General features: G+C 41.6%; 2 protein-coding genes across 2 annotated transcripts; one reads left to right on the top strand and one right to left on the bottom strand.

The window, feature by feature from the left end:
* Positions 1–359: 359 nt before the first annotated feature.
* Positions 360–2,865, top strand: psph (phosphoserine phosphatase). Its single transcript, XM_040204581.2, has 6 exons — positions 360–609; positions 1,180–1,323; positions 1,440–1,574; positions 1,793–1,938; positions 2,165–2,313; positions 2,398–2,865. Exons 2-6 carry the CDS (start codon positions 1,181–1,183, stop codon positions 2,506–2,508), a joined length of 684 nt encoding a protein of 227 aa, XP_040060515.2. The 5' UTR covers positions 360–609; position 1,180; the 3' UTR covers positions 2,509–2,865.
* Positions 2,866–2,871: 6 nt separating this feature from the next.
* On the bottom strand, positions 2,872–9,586 carry LOC120835462 (protein NipSnap homolog 2). Its single transcript, XM_040204465.2, has 10 exons — positions 9,259–9,586; positions 8,216–8,355; positions 8,061–8,106; positions 7,565–7,659; positions 7,008–7,078; positions 6,783–6,923; positions 6,030–6,061; positions 4,877–4,971; positions 4,135–4,218; positions 2,872–3,926 (listed from the first exon to the last, which is right to left on the bottom strand). The coding sequence occupies exons 1-10, from the start codon at positions 9,351–9,353 to the stop codon at positions 3,862–3,864; spliced, it is 864 nt and encodes a 287-aa protein (XP_040060399.1). The 5' UTR covers positions 9,354–9,586; the 3' UTR covers positions 2,872–3,861.
* Positions 9,587–21,508: the final 11,922 nt, after the last annotated feature.

Raw genomic sequence — 21,508 nt, 5'->3', positions numbered from 1 at the left:
CCGGATAGTCCACGGGGTGTACTACATTGCTGCTTGGTTGTGACACTTATCTGAATAAAATCAGTTGGTTATATTTTCTTTTAACGGGGAACAAAGAAATAATAACTAACCTTGCATTGTCCGAGGTTATGCAGTTAGTATGCTTTCTTAGCGTCTTCTTGTGTATATATAAAAATTAACATCCACATCAAATTATTTTTTTAAATTATTTAAAGTATTTTTTATTTGTTAATATGAGCTTCAGAGACTGCATGGGTACTTGAACCTAATTATTAGAATGTATCTTAAAGTGAACATTTAGCTTTAGCCGGTACTTTAGCGTCGCTGTCGTCACGTAACCCTGCCAACCAGCTAGTCTTGGGCAAGTGGGCGGTACCTCACCGGCGTCCCTCTGATTGGTCCATCATTCAGCAGCTCTCTTCCTCATCATTGAAGCTCCACAGCGAAGCTGCCCTCAGTGCCTTACCAACGCCGCTCTTACCAGAACTTCACTCCCCCCACGCCGGAATAATTTAGCGTTGCGTGACAGCTTGAGTAGTTTACAGACAGTTGAAGCAGCGGGTTGTTGGCAAAGTGCTCCTATCAAGCAAAGTGCAGCGCGCCGGACAGGTAACGTCAACCCGCCATCCTCTCCGAAACATTTAACGGTCATTTGTGACGTAAAACCGTGACGTTGAAGTACTTGCGTTACGTTTGACGTTAACACATAAGGAAAACCGGCCGCTATTTTGACCGACTTTAATTGTCATGACGTGTTTTTTTTCTTCTTCTTTTGTTTGCTATCGCCTGCGCAGTTGCTCCGTAGTGTGTCTCAGGGTGACGCAATCCGTGCAGAGGATGTCCACGAGAGCCTCTCGTTCGTTTAGGCTGGCGGCTTTATGTAATGATTTTTTCACCCAACCGGGTCACGTGTTTAATTTGAGATCCATCGATGCAGAAATGCTTGCACATATTTCAGTCAATGAATGTGTTTGCTGGACAGAAGAAAAAAAACTGCACACATGTGGCTGCTTTGGGAAACCACTGACTGCGTTTATCCAACCAATTTATTATCTTATTATTACCCGATATGTACCCTTGGATAACTTCCTAATATAGCCGGATGTTATTGCAATGAAGTTAGGAATCATCTTTCTTTTTTAAAGCTGCTTTTTTTTATGTGCCTTTTTCTTTTTCCAGCATGATGGCAACTCTTTCACAGACAAAGGAACTATTCCGCAGAGCAGACGCGGTCTGTTTCGATGTGGACAGCACAGTCATCAAAGAAGAAGGCATAGATGAACTTGCCAAATTCTGCGGTGTGGGGGATGCAGTCACTGAAATGTATGCGTATTAATGTTATCAACAAAGTTGACGTGCACTGAAAAGTACACCACTCATTTTAAACCTCATCTGTGGATTTGTTTGAAACATTATTGCAAATGTGTTTCACAATTCAGGACTCGAAAAGCTATGGGCGGCTCGGTGACGTTTAAGACGGCCCTGAATGAGCGTCTTTCCATCATCCGGTGTTCCAGGGAACAAGTGAACAAACTGATCACGGATCACCCACCTCAGCTGACTCCAGGTATCAGGTGAGTGTGTGAAGCAGCCGAATCACTGTGAATCCTTGAGTTACACGCAATGCAGAAATAGATGTCTATGTGCATTGAATCCAGTGGCTTTAAGGCTGCAGTACTTTATGATGAGTCTGGCTTATGTACAACAGTTGGTCCTAATAAGAGTTTGCTAAAGCCTACTAACTATCCCAAAAATGTTAACGTGGATACACGGACCGTTCCTTTCCATCCAGGGAGCTTGTGGAGCGCCTGCACCAGCGGAACATCAAGGTGTTCCTCATCTCGGGCGGTTTCCGCTGCATTGTTGAGCACGTGGCCACTCAGCTCGACATTCCTCTGCACCATGTTTACGCCAACCGTCTGAAGTTTTACTTCAACGGTAAGGCCTTGAGGGGACTTTCTAATGTTATGACGGCGGAATGTTGTGTGTCTGCATTGAAGAACAAGTGTTAGGAGAAAAGGCCCGAGGCGGCTCGACTCCTTTTGAGCCGATAGCACATCGTCTCTAACGTGAATGAAATAGTCCTTCAGGTGTCGCACCGCTCTCGTTGACTTGTTGCAGAGGACTCGTTTTACATTCCTAATGTGAATTGCGTGTTATCCAGGAGAGTATGCAGGGTTTGATGAGAGCCAGCCCACAGCGGAGACCGGCGGAAAAGGAAAAGTCATCAATATGTTAAAGGAACAACACGGCTTCAAGAACGTGGTGATGGTCGGAGACGGGGCGACCGATCTAGAGGCGTACCCTCCGGCTGTAAGTGTTCACGCAGTGCGCTTGCTCATTAAAACACTCCGTCTTGGGAGCCGGAGTGTGATGTGTTCTCTCTTGCATCCTCAGAGTGCTTTCATCGGATTCGGTGGGAATGTCGTCAGGCAGCAGGTGAAGGAGAAGTCTTTGTGGTACGTCACAAGTTTTGGGGAATTGCTAAAGGAACTGGAAAATATTTAAAAGAGTACAGTCCCCCATTTTTAACATTTTTTTATCTATGGTTGTGCCTATGATAGTTTTGATTCCTTCACGTTCTCCCTCTCTTAATATTTTTTTTTAATATAATGAAAAATGTTTACGTTAGACAAATCTTACCTACTTGACAATGTTGCTCTATTGACTTTTATACTAAAAGATACTAAAATAACAGTGTTATGAATGTTTAAAAGAGCCTTTTAATGTTTTAGTTTTTAGCTAAGCTAATAAAACAGATGCAAATTATCGTGCAATGAGCAATAGAAATGTTTGATTTCTATATGTCTACTAGACATGTCAATGACTGTAAGGAACATATACATTAAACACTACACGGGAACGGCAGGCTTTTGTTTCAACTGCTTTAATCTTTGTTGTTCTTGTTCTTCCCTCTGCACTGTTCCCTATAACCCGATGAACAAACAGACGCGATAAATATGCTTCCTTTTACAGTATAATCTGATATTACAATGTGCAGCAGCATGGCTGCCCACACGGTGCCAAACTCACTCAGCCCCTTAGGGACAATTTCATCATACGTGATCGTTATGACCCCATTCGATCCGTCTCCAAAACTACGCATGCTGTCTTCACACAAAAAACAGGGTAGGAGTCATTGTTACAAACAAAGCACCAGGAAACTGCAACATTATGATGGGGAACTCAGGGGGAAAAAGCAATTGAAAGGAGTCATTTTCCAAAACGTGTGATTTACAATAGACCTCAGATACAATATTATGAGGTTCACATTTTACACAATATGTTACTTTGAATCGTCCTCTTCTTTATTAGGAACGGAAATCTGAATATACAGAGGCCTTCTCTCCCCTCAGTAACGGCACTGGCTTGCGTCAAAGTGCCAGCACGCTTAATAAATAAACCGCTTCTGCATCGCGCAGGGAGCTCACGCAGCACTACTCCTCCTATCAGTCCTCACACAGCTGCTCATCTTTAAGTAACTTTGGTTGTCTCTTAACATAGAGACAGAGCTCTCGTCATCGACCAGGTTTAACTAATGTGGCACCACACGTTGGACGTGACAACCACCGGGAGGTTTTAATCGGCTGAATTTACTCCCCCTGCTCCAGAACTCATTAACGGATGAAGAAAGGATGCATCGCCATGGCTTTTTCAAGTCTTTTTGACTATTGGGTTTGCTGATACGTGATAGGCTCAGCTGTCTCCTCTGTCCCGGGGACATCTTGAAGTGATGACAGAAGGGCGAGGGAAGGGATGTTGTTTGGCAGCACTGACGGGAGGTTAGAAACAATAAAAGCGATGCTCTGGGTGGATGGATGTAACATTCAAAAAGGGAGCCACTTGATGGCCGCTCTCATTTCACTTCAGAGGGGAAGCCTTCGTCGGGATCATGATCCTGGAATCCATATGTTGAATGAGAGGAACTGGAGAGAGGTGGAAAGATTAAGTGTGTCCTCACAGTTTAAAGTCTTTAAAAAACAAACAAACATTGATCAGGTTCAGCAGGCTCTAAAAAAATCCAATATGTTGTTACTCCAGACAAGTTGCACAAAGCCCTAGTGGATTGCAGTCACGCGACCCAGTTTTCCCCTCCGCCTTTTTGTTTAGTCAGGACGTTTTTTTTATGCTCACCCGTGTAATACACCACCTCGTCCCAGCCCTCCTGCTGCCAGGCTCCATTCCGGGTGTCTTCTCTGGACTGGAGGTCTTTGTAAGCTGCACGACAACGACAAAGCACACGTTATTGCACCGCTCACAGTAAAAGAGACTCGCTGCCTACGACCGGATTGAAGAATGGAAGTTTTGGGGAGGATTGGAGCAAACCAGCGCAGATTTACAATTCGTCGAGGAGCATTCTCAGCATTCACTTGGAAATGTTTAGTATACTTTCAGCTCTGTTTTGGTTTCAGGGAAAAAACACGCAGCTAGTCTCTAACTTTATCTGCTGCTTTCTCCCAGATAATAATATCCTTCTGCTGGAGCTGGAAACGGTTTCAGTGGACTGAACCAAAACTGAACCGTGGGAAAGAAAATAAAAAGGAGGCTTACAGTGTTAAAATGATCTGATCTGCTGGAATGAACTGAAGAGTTGTGCCGTACCGATTAATGTTGGTTCTTTACAACTGACCCAGTTCAAATTACACAGTAATCAGTCCTCTGATCCAACGTTGGTTTAAAAATATCAATTACTGCAGCTGTAAGTTTGCGTATATATTCAATGTGACAACTACATTTGCTTTTTTTTATCCAGTCCACAGGCTGCTTTGCAAGTGATCCAAAGCGCTGACGACTGAGTTTCTGTGAAAGCACTTTGCACGTTGATCCGCTACTCAGTCAGGAAGTCATTTCCCGTGGAGCGGTTATCTGAACGCACCCCAGAGGTGATGGACCATGTAGAGGTTGCCGATCTGTGAGAAAAAGCCTCCCACCGCTTCGCTGTTGTGCTGGCGGAATCTGATGGCTCTGGCCCTGCAGACGAGAACAACTTTAGTCACAAAGCGAGTCCAAGACCAACCTAAAAGCTTGTGCTAAACGTGGCCCGACGAGACCGGGCCGGCACACACAACGTACTTGACAAGTCTTCCTACGAGGATTAATGAATCTTCTTTAAATTGATTCTGGACTGTTCTTCAATTATGGTTTTGTTAGCGTAAAGTCGTATTGGATGCGACGCCACTATGTACCGTACGCACCTTAACTTAAGTCCTTGTGAAAAGAAAAAAGGTTTCACGTCCAAGAAACTCATTCACTCATTCTAATCCTAATCACTGTCTGGATATAAAGCTTTAGGTCTTCACGTTGCTGCTAATCTAAAAGATGTTTTATCTTTTAGTTACACAAATTAGATTTGCTGGCATGAACTACATGCGTACAGAGGTCTGTACAAATGTTAGCTAGTTAAAGTGGGCATAAAAGCAAACGGACAATAGTAGCTTTAAGAAAAAAATGATCTTGTGCTAGCAGGTGTTTCTCTACTTTAATAATATACATCATGTCTGCTTAAATAGGGAAATGTAAACAGTCTGATTTTCAAGTTATATTGACGCATAAAATCATGCAGGAGACTTGAATTAGATACAGAGTCAGAGTCGACAGGGTGACGACATTTGGGTTGCACTGGAGGTTTATCGGTTAAAGCCGGCATCCCTGAAAAGGGTTCAAAAGAAGTTACAAAATTTGATCCGGTGGGACGAGCGAAGACAAAAACAAAATTCCCCTACAAGGCAATCAGAGGTTTAAAAATCAGAACACTGAGGCGTGTGCAGAAAGCTCTCGTCTTCATTCACATCATTTGCAATCAACCGCATGACGCAACATGATTGGATCATTATCAACACACTTTTGTGGTGCGCCTAATATCCCACTTGTACTTAAATCTTGGCTGGAGAGCAAGACAGTTTAGCTTCAAAATAGCGCGTCTCTGTGGAATCGCTCCCGTTAATGACAGCGCGGGGAGGAAGGTTTCATGTAGTGCAGCTCTCCTGTAACTACAGCTGAGTGAAAAGAATGAAGACAGGCGGCCTTACCAGTAATTACCCCACTCGATCATGGTTCCTGGCTGGAAGAAAGAAAACAGTGTTCTTTTAGTACAATTCATGAGCATTCCAGAGCCACAGATTTGGTAACACACCTTCTTTCCAACACACTAACCTAAATAGATGGTAAGCACGTAATACAGGTATTTTGTCCCTGTGATGATAAGCTGTAATAACAACATCCCTCTTAGGGGCTGTCTAACGTTAAAACAACACACGCTCTGCTGCCTTTAAGCTGTAATCCTCTGCGGGGGTGAGAGATAATATCTTGCATTCACCACACGTCACGGGAGCGCTGATCTACAGACAGCGTTTCTTGTCAGATCACGAAGCGAGATTAAATCCCAGGGCGTGCGTCGAGCATTACGAGGGCACTGAGGCTGTTTTCAAGGAAACCGTTGAGCCGCTGGATGGCTCATTTTCTACAGTGTACAGCGCACGTCGATGAAAAGCCTCCATGGAAGCTAAAAGAAAAGCACCGCGTCGGTGGCGGTAGTCGCACGGGGGCGCAGGTCATCTAGAAGCCTGAGAAGCAAAGCATGTAAAGACTGTGATTCTGCAGCGCTCTTCTGCTGACCTGCACTCCTTCGCAGGGAGGTTCCTGGACTATTTCTGATCTTTTACTTTTGCAACGTGGATGTTGTTATAAACCGGTTCTGATTGCGATTCTGGGAGATCATGAGTTTGAATGAATCAGCATGGCAGAGGTGAAAGAGTCTCCTTCGACGGCAGAGCGTTACCCACCCTGAGCTGGTAGGACCTGAGCTCGTAGATGTTGGGCCCCTCTCGGGGAACCGGCTCGTTCCAGAAGCTGAACTCCAGCAGGAGCTGGTTTCTGCGAGACATCAGCATCTTCCCACGCTCCTTCCTGTAGGCTGTGAACTCCTGCCAATGGACGGGCACCAATCAATGGGCTTTACTTCGACTGGTGGCTGCAGTATCTAAAGATGTATCTGAAGGGGCCTTTACCTGGTTCTGCTTGAGCTTGTTCATCACCTCCGTTAGAGCCGGGTACCCACCCCTGTAGCGCCACAGATGGACTTGGGAAAGGGACACAAATGGATCACAGATGCATCACACCAACTACAGGAAAGGTCCACCAATTCAAAGCAGCATCATTAAGTAATGATAAAAAAAGGCGTTCTTCCAACCCTAGAACACATGACCTTTGACATAAATCTTCTCCTTGTGAGAGTGTGACATTTGTACACGGCAGGAGATTCCTAAAGTCCATAAGTCTTTGTCAAAAAATCCTATTTTTACAATGGATTTTAAAAAGTGAATATGCTGCATCCTGATCATTTAAGACAGAATAAATCAACAAAACAGCGTTAGGTTGTATAAAGCAATGTCACAGTATTGTTTTTCATGGACATGTGACTTAATATGAATCTGTTGGAATGCTTAAACGAGGTATATATCGTTCTATAGCTGCGTGACATGCAGTATGACGTGAATGCTGATTTGCACACTGTGCAGACCTCAGGACTGTCACACTGAAGAAGTTTTGACGTTAGCGTTCCTACCAGCTTGGTCTTGTTCTCCATACCAGGTGTTCCAGGTGCCCACCAGCTCACAGGGGTAGTACTTATCAGCGTGGATGGAGGGCAAAACCTCCTCACTGTGAAAAATGTGAAACATCAGCCACAAATATAGTTTGACCACCAGTTTAAGTCTCCTGAAGGCAAAAATCCACTAGTAACCAACAACATTTAGTGCGTGTGTGTGTTCATGTTCATGAGCGCATTCACACGCGCCTCCTGTCTAAGGTTGCAATTCCAAAATGATTCTCCAACTATATGTAGGAAAACTCTTCTTAGTCGTCTTGGGTATGAGCAGGATGGTCCTTGAAGGACTGAAGTCCGACCAGCTGGTCAGTAACCTCACAGGAATAGATCGCTCCCATTTATTTTTAAAACAGAGTACTAGGTAGTCTCGGTCTACGACTGTTGGCACTACTTATACACAAGTACAAGCTGACAGCCGCATGCGGCTCAGACGACAATATGAAGTTACACTCACCAGAGCTTGTTGTAGGCATCCAGGCACTCTGGCTTGACATTATGGACTGAAAGAAAAGGTCACACTTAAGCACAGTCTCATCATTCCAGGATAAATGTTTTTAAAATACTGATAAATGTTTCTGTTAAAGTAAAAAAACGGTAAAGAGAACTCACACTGAATTTTGTACAGATTACTCTCCTCATTTTTGGTTAGTAGGGTGGCGTGTGCATCTTTCCTGGGATCGACTTTCCTCACAAACAGCGACTTAAACCAGCTGTCCTTCCCGCTTCTGCTGACGGAGGTGGTGAATCCTCTGCAGACACACATGAGTTATGGTCAACAACAAACGAATGGATGACTCTACAGCAAAACCGGCTTCCTAATAACTTATTGGTATATCGGATTAGATGTAAGATTTATTATCTTATCATATGAGCGAAAATGATAATTTGACAGAAAATGAAAACAAGCAGGACCCGTTGTTTAAGTCACTCGTAAATACTACAATCGGAGGCCAATATTGCATATATTTGATACGTTTATTCGGAAGTTGCTTTGCAGATTAAAAATACAGTCAACAAATACGAGTTTATTATTACAGGTTAAGAAAATATATTTTCACCACTCTACAAATGATCTCACAGTGACGTACAGATCAATGCAACAACAACTCTGATCCAACTGTCACGCTGACATACGTCATGCGTACATTACATATTTATATACACACACATACATGCACACATACAGAGTATGGTATACATCATGCCTCCTGCTTGTAGTGCTTATACACTTTGATGTCTCTATTGTACTATACTGAATACTACTAACAGTACACTAACGATTATGAACTAGACGATGACAATTATACACAATGACAAAGACAAACATCATGATCAGAACAACATGAAGTAACAGTCACCGGATTGACCTTGAAGCGTTCGACGTGCTCAATAAGAAAAGATGACAGAAACTTGTGTTATTTCTCCTCCACCAGCAAACACGCGCAGCTTAAATCTCAAATCTGCGGGTAATAAAGCGTTTATGACGCAGCGAGGTCTCGTGCGAGAGGAAGCTGAAGGCCGCGCACGGCAGGCTAGCAGGTAGCGGGCTAACTTAACGTTAGCTCACGCAGGACAGACACACGCACCCACACACGCAAACACCCCGCAGGGTGACACGAGGGCCCGCCGCGGAGAGGTGCGCCGTCCCCTACCTGCTCCACACGACGAGGCGTCCGGCCGGCCGGGCCCCGCTGCTCGCAGCCCGTCCCAGGCCACCGCTCACCCTGTGAAGGACTCTGGTCGCCATCTTCGACGGTTGAGAGAAGCGCCGCGCACCGCTGTTACCGCCGGTGGCCGCCGGGGGGCGCTGCCGCACACGTGATCAGTGCCGTGGAACAGGCAGTGTGGAGGTGTAATCAGGATTAATTGTTCTAAGTAGAATAAAACTGACTATTCCATGTGACTGTTAAAGGTTGGAGCTGGAGCTGAGTTGAACTATTTTGTGTTGCTGCAGCTAATGGTCATCTCATCTTTCGTTATGGATCTTATTTTTTCCATTAACCAATTTAATATCACAATGCGTGTTTCTTTCGACTAATAGTACAACATTACACACACACTAAAATGGTTAGAAATATTTACAAATAAAAGTAAATGTCAATTTCAAAACCAGTGTAGATTATAGTGCCTGAGGAAATTTCTAACCAAGACACATCGGCATAAAGCATCAGAGGACTTTACTGGGAGCCTACTTCGTTAAAAGTGTAGCACCTGCACTTAAAGATACCGCTTTCATTGCAATGGTGATAAAGGAAACTAGAACTGTAACATTGTTGAGGATAAAGTACAGCCTCACCCAATTGCTCAAATACAGTATTTTGAATTCAATGCAGCAAAACACTGCAATATGAATAAAAAAATGATAACAACAATCCTAACACAGCCTCTGGTGTGAATGACATCCAACATAAAGATGTTTGTAAAGGTGATCAGGAATTGCAAACCTCTGAGAAATTAGTATCAAAGTTATCCTTTGGAACTATGCATGCAGCGTGGGGCCCATCGTGGATGAATACTTGCCAAAACATACACAGGTTGAACAGCTGAGGGCGCTAGAATTTAATCTTCAGCACTTGAACAGCAATTCGAATGAACCACCAAGACAAGCGTCCATTTACTTACGGATTATAGACACCATCAGACAAGCACTTCAGAACTTGCCGTGGAAAATGGAAAAATAGAGACCTTATCAGGTTGCAAAAGAGGAACATAATTTATCTAGGACGGGGTCGCTATGAAGCTAAAGGGGAGCATGTTGTAAAAGCCTACTTGGCTTCAGGAGAAATACTTATCAATGGAATTCAGAAACTATGGAGGGATAGTTTTTAAGTTCAAAGACATGAATCATAAGGGAGTGAAACATTTTTGAAAAAGAAACCGGCAAAAAAGGAAAATGTCTGGGAATTCAAAGTATGATTTTATCTACTTAAATGTACCCTTTAAGTTTGAAAATGTATCCAGCTGTCAATTTTACTCCAACATGTTTCATTAATCCAACCAACATCCAACATTTTAATATGTCAAACCTGTTTTATATGATTGTATATTTATTGAAAGGCCCACAATCATGATCGTCATTATTGTTCAATAGTACTAATAGGCTACCCATTGTAAATTAGTCAAGTTCAGTTGCTATAATGTCAGTACTAATCTGAATAGCCTGATTTGTATGTCAAATAAACTTAGTTTGAGGTGGAATACTTTTAAAAAGGGAATGTTTTATTAATGGAAGAAGTGAAATCATCTTTTTACAAAGTTCTCCAGTTTGTGGACATGCGGCACATACGGTGCCTCCTTACCGCCTTGGAGATTATTTTGTTGACATGCAAACACAGTTACTGTTTTCATTTCATTCTTCAGACTTTTTGGACTTGTTGGACTTCTTGTTTGTGTTGGCTTGAAAGTGAGGCATGAAATCATTCTTTATCGAGGACATAGTGGTTTGATAAAATAATCCCGACAGTCCAGAAAATGTACAACTTTTTACAGATGCAAGAATGTTTTGAATATAAAATAATTGTCTATCTTCACTCTATTTCGGGGGGCAACTGGCCGTTGCACTGGAAATAAAAGTGATTTATTCATCAAGCCTTTGGACTTTGGACTGCACTGTCAGACAACCTGCCTTGAAGATGGGAAGAAATATAAATAATATTTTCTACTTCTATTAATCTTGTATTATTCTATGTGCTGTAATTATGTGTTTTTTTCTCTCGCGGTTTTGGTCTTTGCTAAGTCTGCCATTGAACAGCTGCAGCATTTATCTCTTTGGTTCACATCCTTCCTTTCTGTGGCACAACATCGCGCTGGTGCTGCTCTGGCAAATCCCTGCATTTCTAAAATCCCTTACAACATACTCGGAATTCGCTCGGACACCATGGGATTCTTAAACGCAGGGCTTCAAGAACAACAGCTGTACAAACATCTCGTATGAATCCCCCCACTAAAGCACTAGAAGTTTAGAAAAAGAACTCCTTTGAAACCAGATAGCTGAACCGCTCACTCCGGCCCTGTGAGCAGCGCGCCAAATAATCTAACCGGCTGTCTGCGTCCCTCCTCTTAATTTCTCTGGCTTTATTAAGGTCATGCGTTCTGTGGAAAGCTCTCCAAGAAATGGCATGTAGGACGTGAGAGAATGTTTAAATTGTGTTTGTCTTGTCCTGGCACAGCAGTGAGTGAAGGCAGCAGCACTTCTGCACACAGTGGCACTAGAACATTACTCATGTTCGATGTGAGCTGATTAACATCCTGGGATATGTCTGTGTTTTCGCTTAAACGATGAGAAAAAGAATCGATGCCAAGAATTACCAGAGTGTTCCTAATCCTCACAGTCCTCTGGAGTAACGTTTCAATTGCAGACGAACCGGTGGGAGTCAAAACAACGTTGTGCATCTTGAAGTCTGTGATTTTTGGGCATCACTTATAAATGGAGATCAAACACTGACCGATGAAGACAATGTGGTTCATCCATCATGTGTTTCTTGGCCTCCCTCGACTATTTTTAAAAACATTTTGAGCTGGGACTCTCTTTCTCACCTCTGTTTGTGCCTGGATATACAGTATGTCAGCGTTTTAAAGCTCTTACAGTGCTGCTGTCCTACCTCCCTGTAAGCGATATCCATTCACCCACATGACATGTTTTCACAGCAAAGTCATTTACTAAAAGACAGATTCTATTTTTTACCCAAAGCATGATTATATTATTTATTAAGGCAGAGTTGATTTAAAATTTAGTTTAAGCTCACCAGGGTGAGTCTAACACCAGATAAAACAATGTGAAACAATCAGGTTAAGTGCTTGAGTTGCCAAATACGTTTTTAAAATGTGACATTTCTCTAGCGATGTAATGTTGCTGCTGTTTAGTTTCGTATAGGAAACACAAGGTGAAACCTTTGTGTTGGACGGTCAAGTCTCTTCTGAATGGTTTAGAGCTTGCTAATACATATATGCATATATAGTATATATATATCTTTTTTATTTTGTTTTAGATAATCCCTCCAGCCTTTGTGAATAGACAGAATGGGCTCTGGGGAAATGCCGAAATCCTGTGTGCTTACTGTGGTATTTTATGACGTCGGACTCTTTTGTTGTCTGTCTTTGGTTTATTCTTTCGTCCATCTGCAGCGTTGCACTCCTTCTCAATGCCGCGGTACTTATATGAGGTCAGAGGTGTGAATAAAAAATGAGGTGTTCATCGCTCTTGGCCAAAAAATATGATTTATAAGGGGGCGGGAACAACCTTCATCAGTCTTTTTTAACCTATGAGAGGTTTGTCTGGAAGCAATCAAGTAGTCACATCATCATCGGTGCGTTTCTCATTCATCACAGACACAAGGTCGCTGCACAGCAGTATTTTATAAAAACAACAGAAAAGAGCGTGGTCACAGAAAAAAAAGGCCATTGATCTGCAGCCTTATCTGCGGCCAGCGGGGGCTGCATCCTATTATTTTTATTACTGCAATGACCTGATATCCCCATCTAGTTCTATAAGAACACATATCCTATCTGGTGAAAATATTGGGTATGAATGTGGACGTTTCATCATGTGCTTCATCCACTTCCAACATATTGTGTGGTGGACAATTTCCTACTCATTTGCTTTGTTTTACTTGGCTCTATTCGGGATTAAACCTGGTCAGAGAAACCATAGATGAGTACAAAGATAAATAACATTTATTGGGGTGTCAAGTTTTTTTTTTGAATAATTAATACAGGCCAATATTTTGAAAAAAAAAACTAAACTTTGTCCACAATCTCTGCTGTTATGAATATTCTGCAGTGAATGAAGATCTCATTTGGTTAACTAAACCGGAAATGACACATCTCCGTGCATGTTTTGTGCAGTCAAGAGACAATGCAGTTATTACAACATGAACATAGGAAATAGTGGAACAGATCAATGTGCCTGAAAATAAAACACATATCCTGAGAGGTGGGAAAGAGTGGGAGATTAGGGTAAACATTGATGGCAGCACACTCTATTGATATGCAACTCAGCTTGACACAGCAAATAGTATAATTTAGCAAAATGGTGAGCAACATTCCCCCTGAAGTCTATAAAAGCATTACCATGTATGGTTGAAGTTTGATTTCTCAGTCGATGGTGCAGAAGTCTGTCCTCAGAAAATGATCTTGTACTGTGAACTGAGACACTGAAATGTTGAAATGTATTTTTCCATGACCTTCCATCATGTCATTGCCCGCATGTGTTACAGTTTAATTATTTTTACGTGGTGAAGGTTTTCATTTAAATAACTGTGTTATTGTTGTGGTAACCTACTTTTATCTTTGATATTTATGATGCTGTTAAGACTATAATACAAATATGCTCGGTCGGAAAGGTCATTTTGACCCTAAAAAATGCTTCAATAAAAACGGCTTAAGTTAAAACATTGCGGCCTCTCGTCGTCGTGCAGACACGTTTCTCATCTTAATTCGCCTCAATACTAAATGTTCATGCAGAGTGTTTTCTGTAGCCTCCCTGCCAGTTATTATCAGGCACTATGACACAGATATACCCGACTGAACAGGGCAGAGTGATACTTGACCTATGAATTTAACTAAATTAACTGTGGAATACAAGTTAATGAATGAAGCTAACCTGGAAAAGGAGCTAAGCTCTAAAAGCAGCACATTCAAGCTGCCTGCAGTGTAACGGCAAACCAGCATATGTTAACACAACGATGGGCTTCCAAAAGCTCTTTGGACAGACACGTGTGCTGCAGGGACTAAATAGACGCCTTTCTCAACAGGACTGTATAAGCAAATCTCAATGGTACTGGACCCGGCGGTTAAAAGTACACTGATTTGAAGTTTTATTTTCAATACTACTCCAACATTAATCTTATATTTAGTCCTTTGCTCGATAGTATTCCAGCTGCAAATTATTTAGCCGTCTCCTGTGAATGCATGTGTAATAGCATTGCATCAGCCTCTCTTGAGAGTACCTGAGTTTTGTACCACATGTGGTCATAAATGACATGACAGGTAGCTCACAGAGTGATTGGGATGAAAAAGAGAAACCGTGACCTGAATCCCCGTCGATACGGTGAAAAACGAGGTTTGTGTGGCAGAACATGCAGCTATGCATCACTTTAATGTTTGAAGATGACGCGACAATATCATCAATCACTCCATGCAGTGAGAATCAACTCTTCATGCTCAGTACTGTAAAACTAGGTAAACTAAAATCTAATAGATGGATAACCTTAAGAGCCACAGCTGTAATACATTTTAGAACATCTGGTATGAGTGTGTCGGTTAAACTACATGTAATGTATATAGTTTGCCGTAATCTTTTTTTTTCTCCAACTTTTCTTTAGATAGTTTGGTGTAGAAGGTCAGGAAACAGGCGTAGGGGCCTTATGCCTAATTCTTAGATCCTTATTGAATAATCCATCGACATTTATCAGCATTTGAAGACACCATGTTCATTTTCGTGAAGCCAAATGCTTTTGGTATTAGGTCACATGCAGTAGACTTCTCAAAAGCGTGAGCCAGTCTGCACATCTGAATATTATTATGGTGAAATTGTTTTCCATGAGTGGAATTGAGATGTATAGTGTCCTTCAATATTTAACAAAAACAAGGTAGATGTGTATCGTGGCTGATTTAGAATTCAAATACAATATGTGATACGCGACATTGATCGCACAAATACATTTTGGGTGTAAGGCTGTTGGGTAGAGGATAACAACAGATGGTTTTACATCCTGCAGGGTTTATTTCTCTGTGGCTTTTTCTTGTCATGCATATATGTGAATCCCCAAACCATCAGGGTGTTCCAGTAAGATTATGAGAAATTATATATCATATATGGATGGAAAGAAATGAGAGTATTAAACCTGTTTATGTTCAAAGTCCACAACATCAGAAAGGAAAAAATGCCTAGAAAGGCACATTAGACATTTAACGGTGACTGTGTGCAACGATGTCCTCTGATTTTAAGCAGGTTAGAAAGCTTGTGAGAAAAAACCCCACTCGGATTGAGATGGAATCTCGCTTGTGGTGTCGCATAACGACATTGTTTGGAAATGCTCACAATTCCCCTCATTGTGAGCTCAGAGAAATCGATGCGTGATGCGGAGGACTCGTCCAAGCTGTAGAGCCGGGGGGAACGGTTGCTTCCATTAGCAGCAGGTGCTCCTCTATTCTTCTAGATTTGTTTAAGCTAATTTAAACGTGGTTCTACATTATATGGGAAATCTAAACAATACGTGTGTGTTGGTTTGGTATGGGAAAAGTTAAAACATTGAAGAAGCATCTGTGAAATTCCATCAACAAAACTAGAACTTGGGAAAGGTCAGTGAAGCGAGATTCATGTTGTTTACGGCTGAAGTTAATGTTCACTGCACAGCTTAGTCCTGGAAACGTGTGAAAAGGAAGAGCCTTTTCCCCAAATTGACTGACATATGGGCTAGTGCATTCCTTGTTTGGGACAGGGCACAGAATATATATGTAACCGCCTAAATGTGTACATTAATGTCAGCACTTGATTATATAATTATTCACATGTACATGACAACAGTGTTGACGTTATATAAGAATGTATGTGGATTATTGGCATACCTGTTTAGTATACAGCAGGTTCAATTAGACCTGACAGAACCCCCTGCCATTTGGTTTCTCCCAACTAGTCCAATTGACAGGAAGGCTGTATAAAAGCGAGGGGAAAGGGAAACGCCGGGGGAGTCTGGAGTGAAGTCCCCTGCAGAGAGGTTGCAGTTATTTGGTTAATTTTGTTCTGGCCATTACAAGTGTTTGTTTTTTTCTGTTTTGCGGGAGACCAACAATAGGTCATAAAAAGGTAATAAAACAGAATGGTTAATCGCATCTCAGAGCGCGGCTTCTTTCTTGACTGCACCGCATCCCAATTCAAAGCTCAGTGAGCCCTTGACGTCACCATCCTGTGTTGGCGTGAGCCTCAAAGGCGCTACGTCGCAAAACGGCTGTAATATTTATTTCCCAAATCAAAACTGATGTTAAAATAAATTACTTCCAAAGTTTAGCAGCACTGTTTAGTCTTTGTTTTGTCCATATTTCCAATCCGTCATTAATTACCCATCGAGTTGGGTTTTTATTTACAGTAATCTATTGAAATCACCTTTGCCCTCATCTAACTGACGTTATGTTCAGGTAATGTAAACACTTTCTCCTCTGTTTAATAAAAGGCATTTCAATCCGTCATCTTCCCATAATCACACCACAACTGCAGTCACCAACACAATATTGCAGTCAGTCTTTTTTTTAAAAAACATTCCTTAGCAATGCTGCTGCTGGATGCCATTTGTCCGTGCAGCCAACCCGGCTTTGATGCCTCAAATGCAATTGCAACATTTGAAAGGCCAAACATGTTCAAACAGATGCAATCATTTGGTGCACGTTCGGCCAAGGACCTTGAATTTCAGGAGGATTGATTCGGTCTTTTGATGCTGCCCAGATGTGAGATCATTTTTGTGTCAACACCGTGTGGGTACCCTTTAGAAAAGGATTGATATTGAGCATGTTTGTCTGTTTTGTCATAAACATGATTCATGTGTTTGTTTGTTTTTGAGGGGGGCGGAGGGTAGATTAGGCATTGTGATTAACATTTAGGTTGTCTAGCTCGTGTTGTCCAGCAGACACATATTTGCATATGGCTGATTTTATTCTGTAAACATATTTTTATAGAATTGGTTTTATTTATCATTTTACATTTATTCACTGTGGGATTTAATCAAAACAGTCAAACAGCAGTTTGTGATCGACATCTTGGGCTGCAGATTGATCCCTGGTTCGTGGTTTCCAGATGCACGAACCAGCAAACCAGTTTTTACTGCCAACTCAAAATGTGTCTACAAGCACGACACTACACCTTGTTTTCATATTCTCCTTTTTGATCAGCTGGGGTTTGTCTGTCACATACAAAAATACATATGTTTACACAATTTAAACACTAATTTAAAAGACAAGTTCAAATACATTGTGCTATGCATTAGGCAGTTTAGAAATGGTGGTAAGTTGCTGTGGATCTGCGTAATTTAAATGTACACTTTGCTCTCGCCACGGAGCAACATATACTTTAATTCTTCCCACAGCCGCAGCACAGCTGAATCAATAAGAGTGGAGAGGATCATCAATTCATTTGGCAGAAAAGCGGTCTCAATTATCGCTCTTAGGCCTTTCATCCTATGGAAAACCAAGATAATGAAATAAATGCCGTAACAAAATGAGGTTTAAACCCCTTGCGATTCATAGCAAAAAAAGTACAAGAACAACCGCAGGTTTTGCATTGTGCTTTTGTGACAGTGACATATAACAGGGGAAGTTTATCCGAATCTAATGTTTGTTTTAGTTTCCCAAGAATATGCTTTTAGGCCGCGTGTTTGAGTTTTAGAGTTATAAGAACAATACTGTACATTATTTACATTTGATATTAATGTTGGAAGGGTTACAGGTAATGGAACCCAAAAGCACAACTCTGACACGGAAATCCAATCACAGTTCTTTACTCAGGCAGGGAATCCGTAAACGAGGATAGGCAGGGTTCAGAACCAGGATGGCAATCCCACAGGTGAACTAATCCAAAAAGGGGCAGGCGAAGAGTTCGTGGTCTAAAAAGGCAGGCTAAGTCAGGACGGGATCTCAGGTAATCGGAAAACGCTGGAAAACTTGGCATACACACAAGACAATCTGGCAGAAGTGTGGGGGCCTAAATAGTGAGGGGCTAATGAGGGGATGGGCTGCAGGTGGGAAGGGCATGAGGACCAGGTGAAGAGAATGAGGTGATTTCTTGTTGATGACAGGATCTGGAATGACATTAGAGTTAATTGACAAGAAAGCAGGCAGGCAGGAGAAAAACTAATACGATGGAGAATTCGTGACAAATGTTATACACATGCACTGTTGGAACAAATCTCACTGTAATATGAGAGTATTTTCATTTCAAGTTGTGAGCTACATTCTATGTGTGGTTGGAATCTCCGTCACATTCCTTTGGCCCTGCAAACGTACTCGGGCCATCAATCTGCTCTGTGATATGATGAACGTTTGATAATGCAGGTGTTCAGAAGCGTTTCACCTTGACTGAACTGAAAAATAATGGTATGAAGAGTTAATATCATATGAAATATGTAGAGAATGTATTAGTACTGAGTGATCGGACAAAATAATATACTATTTCTTACTCCCATGTGGGGGGAAATTATGGAGACCTGTGTTTTATTTTCCAGATTCCGACCACATGCTGTCCACACCTTACTGGGACCCAGCGCATCGCAATGTATATAAATGTGGCCATTGAGAGATCGGAAGTAATGAACTGTTCCTGCTAAAAGCACATTTTATCCGTCATTGAATTTAACGTTGAGTAACATTCCTGACATCCTCTGAACCACATCGTCCCGGTGGCTGCGTGTTTCTGCCAGTATACCTGTTGTCTGGTGTCGGAATGGTTACTGGAGAGCTGAGGCATGAACAGAAACCGCAAGGTTTCCTTCAGATGATGTAAACACAGAAAACAGGTGGCAAAAATTAGGCCGCAAGCTTTCCACATGCACTGTTGTTTCCCCCTGCGTCCGCTGTGTCGACAGAGATTTGACAGACTCTAACCTGCAGTGCATCACACTGCCAAAAGTCAACATGGCACCATTTACTCTAAAGCGGGGTTTCTGTAATCACGTTAAAAGGATTTATGACTGTAAATCATTTAAACCCATTAGAAATGCCCAAATGAATCAACTTTTATTTTAAAATCATGCTTTGATTACTTTTCCCCAAAATAGTTGCAGAGTCCTTTTGAGTCTACAAAATTGAAACAAGGTCCGAATAAAGGCATCCGATCAGTTTGAGGTTCTTCGTGGAACTTTTTCAATATTTTCAAATATTTAAATGGGTGTAGTTCAAACACACCCGTCAGATGCCTTCAGTGTCTTCGGGCCTTGAGCTCTTATTGAGCGAGTGTGTCCACGTCAGAGCATCACGCAGAAACGGTAAGGAATGCTTATTTTTTTATTTTGGTCGATTCCAACAGCATTGTTCATCCGCTCAGAGGTGGTGAAGAGGCCGTCTGAAAAAGTTGATGTATACCCACTAGAAGGACGTGAATTTTGCAAACGGAGAAAATTCCCACCTCTTCTTTCGATGTTGTTTCAGACTCTTGGTCATTTTATATAGAAGGCTTCCTTTTAGGGGGGCGGCTACGATGTGTCTGCGTTTACGGATTCCTATGGTCAGCTACTCTGCCAGCGCGGTGACAGACGGGATACCGCAGCGCAGCTAAAAGCTTATCGCTTTATTTTTTATTGTGTCAAGCTTTTCCCAGGATTGCTTACATCTATTTAGAGTGATTGATTCACTTGTTGAGAGGTCGTGGGAAATGACCCGCTGCCGGCCAACTAGTGCCTCATTACTCATTCATCCATTGAGAAGCTCAGATGTTTTGAGAAGCATCAGATTTTTATGAAAATGAATGTGGAATGATGTAGAAATTGGAATCAATACTCACTCTGTGTGAATGTATTATGAATGCAGCTTCTGGAATATCTCACGACACTAAAGACATTAAGAATTTCTTTCAACAGACTAGTCCCATTGCGTTGAAGTTAAGTTGGATAAATCTGTGGAGTAACTTTAAAAATGTAGTCATTCATTTGTTAAATATATTACAGAATCAGTAGAAATGATAAGTGGTTAAATCTAATAAAAGCATCTACCTGACAAAACGCTTGATAACGCCATTGGCCATTTTACAATATCAATTAATGGTCCAATTGAGATGTTTTTTCTTGTAATCATCACTTTTACACAAGTTAAGGGATTCAACTTGAGCTTTAGTCTTAAATCGCATGTTTTGTGGGAACTTCAAACACCATCCGGAGTTCCGTGTAATTTACAATAACATCTTATCTCATCTTATTATAGGTTTTATAACCATACTCAAAGAAAAGAACTTTTTTACTTGGTTAAATCCTCCTATCTCACCTGTCTGAACGCATAACAGATTTAATCTCATACATTTTGACACATGACAACTAGAACAATGAGAGTTCTAGATTTCTTGGTGATTTCCCTTTTATTTCCCCTGTGCACCTCCGCTTTGTGGAATTTTATAAATGATGGTTTGATTCACTCTAAGGAGACAATTGGCCGCCCTGATTTGTTTAGTTGAATCATCTTTGACAAATAAATGAAAAAATCTCTGCTGTTCCACATCAAGTCGTTTTTAATGAGTTGATGACACATGCAGACGTGTGCATGCAGATGATTAATGTCAATAAAAAAAAAAAGTTATTTGATTGGCCAAGACCAGGTTCCCTTTGAAATCAAAAGTCTAGACATGGCTAAGAAAGCATGACATATTAAACAAAAAACCTCACCTCTCTGGCTGACTCGGGCTCCAAGTTAGCAGTATGACAGCACTCCCTTACATTCTTGGTCTGCTTGTGTTTGTCTCTAACAAAATAACATCCACCGATACTTGTCTCCCTGCCTTCTGGCTCTGTCTCATGTTGAGTTATTTTATTACATCAGTCCCTGCTGTATTGGGCCCAACTTATTATACGTTGAATAAGTTGTTTCATATGTTTTCTCAGGCACTCTGGATTGCTATTAAATATTCAGAAGAAACATATGAACAGACTCATTTTTGATGGATTGGGTTTTGCATTTAGTCAGGACTGCTATGTTATACTCCTGCATTTGCCGTTTAATTTTTACTGAAAATCAGGAGCAAAAAGAAAAATATTGGTTTAAAGCAGATTAAGTACCTGTGCTTTTTGTGTCCAAAAAGCACAAGAAAGAAAGCCGTATATTGCCTCTACTGTCTGAAGCGTTTGTGCTCTGAAACATACAAATCTGTCCAAATGTCCACTGAGGGTTAAACACCACCGTAAGTCCTAAATTATGATGGAACAACCCATGGTG

The sequence above is a fragment of the Gasterosteus aculeatus genome, chromosome 1 (genome assembly GCF_964276395.1).
Source record: "Gasterosteus aculeatus chromosome 1, fGasAcu3.hap1.1, whole genome shotgun sequence".
Taxonomy (NCBI): domain Eukaryota; kingdom Metazoa; phylum Chordata; class Actinopteri; order Perciformes; family Gasterosteidae; genus Gasterosteus; species Gasterosteus aculeatus.
The sequence above is the reverse complement of the archived record's forward strand: the minus strand, read 5'-3'. Positions and strand labels throughout refer to the sequence as shown.